At 40.5% G+C, this 12,500-nt stretch overlaps 1 protein-coding gene across 1 annotated transcript in view; it reads right to left on the bottom strand.

Annotated features, from left to right (window-relative positions):
- LOC137643977 (glutamate receptor 1-like) overlaps positions 1-12,500 on the bottom strand; it is a 1,817,173-nt gene that overhangs the window by 438,942 nt on the left and 1,365,731 nt on the right. The window contains exon 5 of the mRNA XM_068376810.1: positions 2,920-3,052. Within this exon, the coding sequence (XP_068232911.1) occupies positions 2,920-3,052 (133 nt within the window). The remainder of the gene's footprint in view (positions 1-2,919; positions 3,053-12,500) is intronic.

Genomic DNA, 12,500 nt, shown 5'->3' on the forward strand with positions numbered 1-12,500 from the left:
TATGCACGTATAGCGCTCCCTTGTTATTTGACTCCTGATAACTTTCATATTTTCAAAAAGAGGGGATTTCAACAATTTAAATAAAGTTAATCTATAGTACGATAAAAGTACAAAATTACAGTACACTACTTTTTCCGAACTGTGCGGTACGTGTATGAAATTACGGAAGGCAACGACATTTCATCCAGGTACGAAGTACAGCAACATTCCGTACCGTAGCGTATCATTCTACCAGCCTTGACTCTGACACAACATGAATCTGAGGCTGAAGCAGGAATTACTATCGATTTTGGTCCTTTCCTGCCCCCATGCTAACAAATGTGTCATTTGTATGCCGATTGATAAAAAAAGTTTGGTAAACATAATGTTAACATTACTATGGAACATAGAAAATTATTAGGCACAACCCAAAATAACGAATGGGATGAGTAGAGGATTTTTTGTCCCTTGGTTCTACTGATGTCTCACATTAAATAAACATTGTTATTCCAATATTTCAACAAATAAAATTCATGAAAATACCACCATACTTTTAAAATGTTTCAGCCTTGATTAGTATTGGAATATATATATATATATATATATATATATATATATATATATATATATATATATATATATATATATATATATATATATATATATAAAGAGAGAGAGAGAGAGAGAGAGAGAGAGAGAGAGAGAGAGACAGAGAGAGAGAGAGAGAGAGACAGAGAGAGAGACAGAGAGACAGAGAGAGTATTCTACATTTTAGCTATGATGATCACAGTCAAACTTATGAGAAGGATTATTTGTGGAAAATTAAATATATTATAACCATTATACGAAATCTTTCCAGTAAGTATTACCAACCACTCCAAAATCTAGTTATCGATGAATCTTTATTTTTCTTTAAAGAACGTTCAATAATATACGCTATCTATGATTGTCAATCTGGAATAACTTTAAGCATTATTTTGCATACTTGTACTAATATATATATATATATATATATACATATATATATATATATATATATATATATATATATATATATATATATATATATATATATATATATATATATATATACCAGCGATACAATTCCCAAACATTCACGGTCACTAGTGAATTAGAGTCAACTATGAGGTATCCTTATCTAAGTAGAGAAAAGGTCATATTCTATATACCAATAATGATATACAAACTCTACTGAACTTGTGGGTACTGTGAATGAGTTACGGGCAATCGTGAAGGGTACGCGTTGGGAAAAAAATATAATATCATAAATTGGTGCTAAAGTGGAATGACTGTCATGAATTCACAAACATTCACACAGGAGAAGTAAGAGACACCTTGATAAGACATTTCAGAACTGAGCACCCTCTTTTGAAACCGATTGTAATGACTGATTACGTGAACGAAATGCGTCTCGTAGGTATATCAGATTTGCAGTTAAAGTTGGTAGAATGTACAAAAAAATCAATGAAGTTGTAAAAGAAATTGTTTTTCCCTGTACTTGATATACTTTTTTCGATCACATGATTTTAATTCTACGTTACAATGTGAAATTTTGCCTAGTTACTACTCGCCTTTGAGTGTATTTGCATTTAATATCATTACTTGTCAATGTAAGAATTAATGTTTCTAGCTGATGACCGGCTAAGAGTAATTACCCGAAAGATTCATGGTAATGAAAAGTAGAAATGGTGTCATGGATTGTGTTGTTAAACTTCTTGCCATTTATAGAGTGTTTATGATTTCCAAAGGGACTCCACTTGTAGGCATAATAACAAAAAGCTATCGAAGAGAAGCCTGGATTGAGATGGTGTGATGGGAGACGACTCAAGCGAGAAAACAATACATTATTTAGGGTTTTATGGAAAATGGGCATTGCAGAAAAAATAATAATATTTGCATACAATTGAATTTATTGTTGTATATAAGACTTAAATCACATCTAGTTTCCATGTTATTGCTATTTTTCAGTGGAAAATAAACCTGAATAGCAACTTTATGAAGAAATGATGTCATACTCTACAAAGATTTTGAATAATCATATTAGTAATCCTTATTAAGTCCATAGTCTTTTTCCAATAATTAACACTAATATCAAAGATAAAATCCAAAAATATGAATATAAAGAAGACATTATAGGTACCTCTATATATTCAACCAGTACTCTTAGATATGCTCTCATTGAATTTTTAATATCATATCTAGTGTGCTGTAATTAAAAAAAAAAAAGTTTGTGCAAAAAAACGGATAATCTTAACTGATGATACTAAATTTTTTTTCCACTAACTTGCTATAAAGAACAAATTTTCTTTTCTAAACTCAATCGCAAAATAAAGGGTTTTAGTCCTGTAACAATTATTTATAATGCATATCTACCATTACGACTGAGGGATTTTGTTGGATGTGCAGTAACAGTTTTTTTTTTTTTTACCGTGGATTTCAAAATTCGCAAATGCTAGGCAAATTAAGTCAATTTCTGTCTTATGAGTAATTGTGATTCCCTTTTGTGTGTGTGTGTGTGTGTGTGTGTGTGTGTGAATTACTCTCTCTCCTTAAACGATATTTAAACAAGGCCAACAAGCACCATATGGTTGTTAAGAATAATTCGGTAAAAACTAGTTTAGACCAGAACAGAACAGATATCAGAATTGCAATCTAATTAAAAAAAACTTTGCAAAATTAGCAACGAACATAATTCTTATTCCACATAATGCATATTACTCTATCAGAAGTCGTTATTTCTCCCTTACATCAAGCCGTCAAATTATATAGCGCATCGAGGTGCTGAATGATATGCAGATTATCACCCATTCTGATCGTTTCCCTTCCCGTGAGAGAATTGATCATAAACAATGATCTCAGTAGGGGGAGATATTAAAATTCCTCAAACGTTATCTATTCCTTCTTTTCATGTTTCCTTACCGATTTGAAGTTTCAAGACTGCTGAGAAAATTCAATGCCTCTGTCGCGGTGATCACTCTTTGCACCACTCGGATATCAAAAAATTCACGTTCTGGACGTAAAGACTGATACAACTCCTGTAAGCGCAGTAGACCTGTGGAAAAAAAGAAAAAAAAATGTACTTCAACATAAAATCATAATTTCTATGAGAATTAAACATTAACAGGTATCTTATATCTTAGTGGGATCTTAGAATATAATTACTTATTGAGCTATACTATTCATATGGAACATAATTTTGCCTTTCATTAACAACAGGAGTAGCAAAATCATTGACGGCAACGACAACAAAGGGCTATTGTGCCTCTCTGAAAAAAAAACCTTCCACAGCCCTGCTCCGTGAAGCGTTCCTTTCGTTTCTTTCATCTTCAGCAGCCGTGCACCTCTCCTTAACAACACAAGATCTTATAAGCAGGAATGAAAGAGGCATAATAGATACGTCGTAGAATTCTTTGTTTACTCTAACTTGCAAAGAATTTCTTTCCCGACGCATCTCTTCAGTTTTACTGAGATGAGGATGAAGGCTTCTTTTCTTCTGGTAGTTTTTCCCCTGTTAATACATTTTCAGGTGCGTCTTAAGAAGATTAACCTATTTTGTATCTCTAATAAAAAAACTCAATGATGAGCTCTTCAAAGGAAAACTATTTGTGCTTATAGCAGAAATCATTATGATGAGGAAAATATTCTCCACACTCCCGTAATAAGGATAATCAAGATCATATAGCAAATTCTTAATTTGAACAATAGATTTTCTATATAATGAATGGAGTGTTTTAAAGTATTAAAATATTGAATATCATTGCAGTAAGTCAAGCAAAAATAGATTAAAAGATTAATCGAAAAGTTCCTCCAACAGCTTCGTCACACAGCAGACCTCTTGGAAAGGAATTTATTGTTCATTGCATGCATATTGGCACAAGCAAATGAAGGTCAGACAAAAATAGAAAAAATCTATAAGTAATAACGGCGTGAAGAAGTACTGAAACAAATTAAGTGGTCCATAAGAATTTGCTCAATAGTTTATTGGTAACTTAAAACTTCAATGATTCTTAAAAAACGAAATAAACTGAAATAACTCTGTCTTAAAATAAAAACAAACAAATATCTATGAAAATATATATATTTATATATATATATATATATATATATATATATATATATATATATATATATATATATATATATATATATATATACATATATACATATATATATATATATATATATATATATATATATATATATATATATATATATATATATATTTGGGCTTAAGCCAAGTCGTCCTGATGGAAGGTTCCTTCAGGTAGCTTCCTATGGTATATTTGACTACAGTGATATTCCCAGAGAATTTAACTTAAGGTCTCCAGAATTCTAACTCCCGGCGCGAATATCCTTAAAGTTACCTTTCAGGATATCGCATAATATCAGGGGACGTATTCTTGACACGCCACATAGCAATCTTCACCCCGCATAGCGTTTATGCTTCGAGGGGAAAAGTGGCAAAATAAAAGGGGAGCCGTTGGTAAGTTTCCCTTCCTCCGTTACTGTTTGAGTTCCTAGATGGCGCCATCATCGCCACCATCTTTATTCCTTTTTCTGTAGCGAACTCGCTCGGTGATTTTCCCGTTAGCTCTCTCAGTATTTTGGATTTATCATGAAATCTCCAGCTTCTTCTGCCTCTGGAAAGTTGAGTATTTGATCTTTACATTGTATAAATTTAGCTCTTGCCCAAAGAAAAAAATGAATCAAAATTAAGTTAATTTTTGGCAAAGCTATTGCCTGAACCGGAGGTGTCTTCGGCGCTGTCGCTCGTAACCCATGAGATATTTAGTTAGCCAGAACGACTTTCCCGATATGATAGCATAAATGAAATTAGCTATTTAGTCTTCATTGCTAGGAGTTAATTATATTATGCCGATAGTATTCACATTAGTTTCGGCGATTTAGGTAGCCGATCTTGTTTACGCTAGGCTTCCTAGCCTAGGCGTTCTAGTTTACTTTCATGTATGATATTATAAACGTTCCTAGTGTTATTAAAATAAAATGAAGATATTAGGCAATTTATACACGTATGATAAATTGATTGCATATAAACATTCCTCTTCTAAGATAGTATACAAGAGAGCTTCAATGATTTAGGTAGTCGATCTCACTGTCACTAGGCTAGTAGCCTAGTGGCTTTAGTATACTTGTATACTTTCATATATACTCCCCCGTTACCCTCGTGTATAGGGTAATCCCTCCTTCCCTCTGAGCATAGCCTTAGGCTACAAACCTGGTTGGTCGAGCCTCGAGTAGTCATTCAGGCAAGACTAGGCTAGGGTTTTTCTGCCCCTTCCCTTAGCTGCAGATGGTAAGCTTTGGGTTTAGGTCAGAGCCTCAGAGTACATAAGTCGTGTGCTGGCAGCTGATCGACAGGGTGAATAGATTCCCCTGTTGGTATATGTTGTTGGCATAGGAGGCTAAGCCTCCCTAGACTGCACTTGAAGGGGCATATGATTTACCCCCTTCTCCTTGTGGTCTAGTAGACTAGTCCTGTGCTTGCAAACCATAGGCTGAAGAATAGATGTTCTTCTGCTGCCTAGGATGGCGCCGGCACTGGAACTCTGTTTCTCTTGTTAAGGGTGGTGGCTAGATGGCTGCCGGCCCCCCTTTACTATATTGGTAGCCCCTAGGCTGGAGAATAGATTCTCCGTCCGCCTAGGATGGCACCGATACTGAAACAGAGCTTCCTTAACGTGTGGTAGGACCGGCAACCTGCTGGATCCTCTCACACCTTATACAGGACCCTTTACCTTCCCCCCTCTGTCCTTTAGTGATGGCCTAGCCATCACAACACTTTGGCCGTTGTCCTGCAATCTTACCGCTTGCCGGTAGGTTTTAGGGCCGGCTCAGGCTTGTGCTTGTATGGCCTAGTCGCTCCGCTTTCCCTTTCGGACACAAAGCTCCGGGATAGCTGCGTCGGTGGGACCAGCTGCCTGCAGAAGATCCCTTTACTATAGAGTGTTCTTCAGTCCTCTCTTGGACTGCCATTCACAACTTGTGTCTGGCAGTGACCGACAATGGAGGTGGATGGGTGGAAGTTTGATTATCTTATATTTTCCCCTTCCATTTGAACCCTCATTCCGGAGGAAGGAAGTGAGACAGTGCTCTTACATCATCCTTCACTCCTTGCTTTCTCTCTCTCTATCGGCTAGTCCCGCCAGGTACTAACCTAACTGGCGGCTGCCGGACACTACCCAAGCAGGCAAGATGCTAGTTAGATTTGTGCGCCGACAGCCAATGATCCGCTGACACAACTGACTTAGCTGGCAAGAGCCGGCTAAGTTCGGACTACCAGCCACTGCCCTGTCACATAGAATGCTCACTGGGCTAGTGCGCTGACAGCCGGTGACCCGCCGGTAAACTGGTGGGCCGATGGCCACCATTCCAGTCGATGTTGGGCCAGCTGAACTGTGCCCTAAGTGCTAGCCTTGCCGGCAACATGCCGACTACAACTATAGTATATGTCTATACAGAAGCTAGTATATTTGCAGTATAGATCATACTGCAAACAGAAAACTATGGTATAAAAGTATACAGTAGTTAAATTTCCAACATACTCGGTGTGTCCAGGAGCAGTCTATTGTTGAGACCATATAAGATAAGGAAAGGAATTCTCTTTCCATATACTGATAGATGATCAGTTAAGAACGACCCTCATTTTTAATCCTTTTTGAAAGTTGGTGTTAAGTTACACGTATCTATCCTTATAGGTTAGATCTCTTCCAATGGGCCTCCTGAGGGGGATAACCCTAGGCTTTAATCTTGAGGGAGGTCACAGCAATTGGCTGGGTAGAAAACACACGTATGTGTCTATCCTAATTAATTTCTAGCTTACCTATCCTAAGCTATATGCAATAAAATAGAATGGAAAATATTACTAATAATATTTATTAGTTTATATAGTGAGGTGAACAACCTTATACTCATTTTATTTTCCTCTCTTTACAGGAGGACCATGTGAAATGCCGTAGAGTCTTCTGCAACGTCTGTAGCAAGGACTTCTGCGGCCACCAGGAGTGTAGGACGCACTCCCATTGTTCCATCACCAAGGGAACTCTCAAATATTGGGACCCCCAAGTATGTACTGTGTGCAAAGCCTTGATTTGTGAGGCCTTTGAAGACCCCAAGACAACGGAGTCAAAGGATGCAGCTCAGAGTAAGCTGCATAGATGGGTTCGTGACTACCAGAAAAATGCCATGAGGCCTTACCTCCCGAATGAGCGTATGAGGGCCTATCTATTCCTTAAAGCATCTGCAGATGCTGTTATTCCACAGCCTCACCCTGAGATCCCTTTTGTCCAGATTTCCGTAGATACGGATGTCTCGGATGCGATGAAGGACATCCATCCAGACAACAAGAGGATGTCAGAGCTGTCAGAAGACACCGAAAAGGACCCTCTTGCTGAAGGTCAGGAAGAGGAGTCAACGATGGCTCCAGAAACGGATGAGGATGAAGTCGAAACGGTGTCCGTTTCGTTGGTTCCAGCCCCAGAACCAGTGCCATCTACGTCCTCCGCTCCTCCACCTGATACATCAGATAAGGCCCTGTCTGCCATCATGGCTATGATGGAGACGTTCCAAAAGCGGAGTGAAGAAAGGGAAGCTGCATTAAGGAATGAGATTCACCAGCTTGCAGCCTCCCGTGGGTCTCATAAGAGACTAAATGTCAAGGATCTTCCCTCATGCTCTGAGGTGAACCCATGGAGGCATGCAGAGTATATGCCAATCGCGAATGGGAAGATCTTTATCTCAGAAAAGCTGGGAGCTGTCCTTATTAAGGACAACAAGTTCTGGCCCAGCTTTGATACCTATCCAGACTGCTTTGTCAATCTAAAGGCGGAACCTGTATCAAAAGAGGAGACAGAGCCGAAGGAGGTCATAGTGCTTGACCATGCAAAGGCTCAAGCTTTGTTGGCCAGCAGTCTGAAGGACTGGGGCTTCACTAACTCTAAGGTGCCAGCCCTGAGTAAGAAACACCCTTCCTTTCTTGACCCAGCGACAATGGCCTTTCCCTTTGCGGAAAAGGGGTTCAAGGCGGTGATGAAGGCATTGGAAGCTGGGAAACCTTGCCCTACACTGGAGGAGTGTAGGCCTCTTTCCCTGGCCCTATCTACAGATTACAAAGACTGGATGGATATACAGCTTACCTTCTCAGTCGGGAAGTTGGAGGTGGATATCGCTGGACTTCAGTTCAGTGAGAACCTCCCTAAGTAGTCTGATTTTCTCCTGCGCAGGGAGCAGGAGACGAAGGAAAGGCTTGCTGCCTCTCTGTCCCTTCAGACCACCATGGAGGCAATGGCCAGTGAGCATAGATCCCTAGATATGTTCATGGTCGTGGCCAAAACACATTTGGCAACCCTGATCAAAGACTTCTACGGCTTTGTTAGGGATAGAAGGGCTTGCAGGGAGTTTGCAGTAAAACACGAACCCAGGAAGTTGATATCCTCCAATATCTGGGGAAAGGACCTCTTCCTAAGTGGAGTGGTCAAGGAGATAGTTGACGAGGACGCCACGCAGAACAGGAACCTTCTCCATAAGTGGGGTATGTCGGCTAAAAGGAAGTCTTCCACGGATGAGGCCAAGGTTGCCCTCTCACCCCGCAAGACAACAACGGCAACTTCCCATGACCGCGGTACCCCAGATGGTGGCACAGCCACAACTCACCTACCAGATGGTACCCCAGCAGGTGGTGACTCAGTCACCAGCCTTCACTCCCGCCTATGAGAGGCAGACCACTACCTTTCGCCCTAAAGGTAGAGGGTCAAGTAGGGGTTCCTCTAGACGTTCCTCAAGAGGAATAGTGGGTAGGGGAGGACGCAGTCAAGGAGGCAAGCCCTCCAGAACCCAGAAGCAATGAAATGCTTCTGGTAGGAGAAGGACTCCACCTATTCCGGGATCGCTGGACCTTCGATCCCTGGGCCCCAAAGCCTGATCAAGAATGGACTAGGTTGGAGCTGGAAGGCAGCTCTGCCATAATTTCCTCAATTCTTCCAACACTCCACCCCCGTTCTGGAAGAATATATCCAAGAACTCTTGAGCAAATGGGTGATAAGGAGGACAAAGTCCATCAAGTTCCAAGGAAGGCAGTTTTGTGTTCCCAAGAAGGGCTCAGAAAATCTCAGAGTCATTCTGGATTTGTCGCCGCTCAACAAATTCATAGAAAATGAGAAGTTCAAGATGCTGACCCTGCAACACATAAGGACCCTATTTCCCAAAAGGGCATACACAGTCTCCATAGACATGGCAGATGCCTATAGGCACATTCCGATCAATCGCCAACTCTACTCTAACCTAGGATTCAGGCTACAAAAAAGAAAGTACGCTTTCAGAGCCATGCCCTTCGGACTAAACATAGCCCCAAGGATATTCACGAAGCTTGCAGATGCAGTCGTTCAACAACTACGCCTAACAGGTGTCCAGGTGATGGCCTACCTGGACGATTTGCTGGTGTGGGCAAGCATCCAAGCATCCAAGAAAGTGATCCAGTTCCTGGAACATCTGGGATTCAAGATCAACATCAAAAAGTCTCGACTATCTCCAGCTCAGAAGTTTCAATGGTTAGGCATACATTGGGACTTACAGTCACATCACCTCTCCATTCCATTAAAGAAGAGGAGAGAGATAGCGGAATCAGTCAAGAGACTACTAAAATCCAACAGGTTTTCAAGACGCCAGCAGGAGAGAGTGCTGGGCTCTCTTCAGTTTGCATCAGTGACAAACCCAGTGTTAAAAGCACAGCTAAAGGATGCATCATGAGTCTGGAGAAGATACGCATCAAACGCCCGAAGAGATCAAATAAGACCAATGCCGATCCAACTACAATCACTTCCCAAGCCATGGTTGGAGGTCAAGAACCTGAAGAGGTCGGTGCCTCTGCAACCGCTGCCTCCTTCAGTCATCATCCACACGGACGCATCGAAGGAAGGATGAGGAGGTCACTCTCATCAACGGAAAGTTCAGGGAAGTTGGTCCTCTCTATTCAAGACCTTCCACATTGACATTTTGGAGGCCATGTAAGTCTTCCTCACTTTGAAGAAATTGTCCCCTCGCCCTTCAGTCCATATAAGACTGATCCTGGACAGCGAAGAGATAATGAGATGTTTGAATTGTCAAGGTTCGAGATCACCTCAACTCAACCAAGTGATGTTAGCCATCTTCCACTTGGCGGAAAAGAAGAGATGGCACTTATCAGCAGTTCACCTTCAAGGTTATGGCAATGTGACGGCGGATGTTCTATCCAGACTAACGCTGATAGAGTCAGAATGGTCTTTAGACACAAGATCATTCTCCTTCATCTTACATCAAGTCCCAGAACTGCAGATCAACCTCTTCGCGACGAGCGACAAGAAACTACCTCATTATGTGGCCCCATACGAGGACCCTCTAGCGGAAGCGGTGAACGCCATGTCCCTCGACTGGAACCGGTGGACCAGGACTTATCTCTTCCCTCCAACCAACCTGCTGATGAAGGTCCTCAACAAGCTGAGATCTTTTCAAGGAATAGCAGCCCTGGTGGCTCCCAAGTGGCCCAGGAGCAACTGGTTCCCCCTTGTATTGGAATTGCAGCTGAGGCTCATTCCTCTGCCGGACCCAATTCTGTCTCAACAAGTACAGAAGTCGACTGTTTTCGCTTCATTCTGGAAAACCCAAGACCTCCGTCTCATGATTTTCTCTCCTTAGCGGTAAGGAAAAGGTTTGGGATCTCGAAAGAAAGGAGACTTCTTAATGGCATATAAGGTTAAATCTACCAGAAGGCAATATGAGTCGTCTTGGAAAAAGTGGGTTGCTTTTTTCAAGGCAAGAAAACCAAAAGAAATCTCAACATATTTCTGTTTTTCCTTCTTTATTCATCTTCATGAACAAGGTTTAGCAGCCAACACGATAACTACGTGTAAATTTGCCTTGACTAGACCCTTGCTTTACGCTTTCCAAGTAGACTTTTCTAATGAACTCTTTAACAAGATTCCTAAGGCCTATGCTAGGCTTAGGCCTGCAGCACCTCCAAAGCCCATCTCATGGTCTTTGGATAAGGTATTACACTTGGCCTCATTGTTGGACAATGAAAACTGTTCTCTGAAAGATTTGACTCAAAAAGTTACATTCTTGTTTGCTCTAGCCTCGGGGGCTAAAATAGTGAGATAGTGGCCCTTTCTCAGGAAGAGGGCCATATTCAGTTTACGCAAATGGGAGAACTGAATCTCTTTCCTGACCCAACGTTTCTCGCCAAGAACGAGTTACCCACCAGGAGGATGGGTCCCAGAAGAATCTGCCCTCTGAAGGAAGATGTCTCGATGTGTCCAGTGGAGTGTCTAAAGGTCTATCTTCGTAGAACCTCTTTGGGGAAGGAGAGCTATTTAAAGGGGAAACATCGGGTTCAGATATATCCCTGAAACAGCTAAGGGTGAAGATCACTTACTTCATTCGCAGAGCGGATCCTGACAGTACACTCGCAGGTCATGATCCCCAAAAAATTACTTCGTCATTAAATTTTTTCCAGTTCATGGATTTCGAGGGTCTTCACTCGTATACTGGATGGAAGTCATCCAGAGTGTTTTTCAAGCACTACGCAAAGCAAGTGCAGGAGTTATAAAAGATATGTGGTGGCGGCAGGTAGTGTACTAAAACCTGTCGCTTAGTGCTGCGAGGAACAGTGAATTATTTGGGACTATAATTCTCTAGAGTGTACATGTTGGCACCTTACAGTGCAACATGGTAAGTGAAATCTCATCAAGGTGACATTATGGACTGTTCCAGTGTCTAAAGGTGAAGAAACATAGACTTAACACTAGTGCCGTGTGTTTTTACACAAGTGTAAATACACAGACTTTTTCAGAAATATATTAGAAAATTATTGAATTTTCAATTAAGTAGCATGAACTTTTGTTTTCAAATGAAACAAGTATTTCTGGTCAGGGATGTATTCTCTATGTTTATTATTATTATTCTCTTACATTTTTTATGTTATTATGAAATGTATGCGGAATTACTATTTATTGATTGCCAGTAAATATGTTATTGTTATTTGCGTCTTATTTCGCCCCAAATCTACATAAATAAAGTTATGTATGACAATTACTTTTTATTCCTTATTATTCTGCAAAATAACATAAAACAAGTGAAGTAACTTTATTCCTAAATGTATGCAAACCTTTTCTGCCCACGCATACCTTGTTTCGACATGGATATAAACTTATCTGTTGTGGTATACAGTTGAGCTGATATACCTTGGATGCTATGGTGGCTTATGTGAACCTTTGTTCGTTTTGAAAATACGAACTTTGTCTGGTGAGGCATACAGCTAAATCTGTATACTCTTTTGTTGCTAAGTTGGTCATATGGAATATGCAAACTTCGAGACTTTTCCTGAGTCTAGTATAACTCTTCCCAGTAGGGGGCAGAAAGCACTAACATAGTCAATGATTAGAAGCAATTACGTATAACGGTAACTTCATAGGTCTCTAAGGTCTAAATCGACCATGGAAATATTGTCTTGA

The sequence above is a fragment of the Palaemon carinicauda genome, chromosome 7 (genome assembly GCF_036898095.1).
Source record: "Palaemon carinicauda isolate YSFRI2023 chromosome 7, ASM3689809v2, whole genome shotgun sequence".
In the NCBI taxonomy this organism is placed as follows: domain Eukaryota; kingdom Metazoa; phylum Arthropoda; class Malacostraca; order Decapoda; family Palaemonidae; genus Palaemon; species Palaemon carinicauda.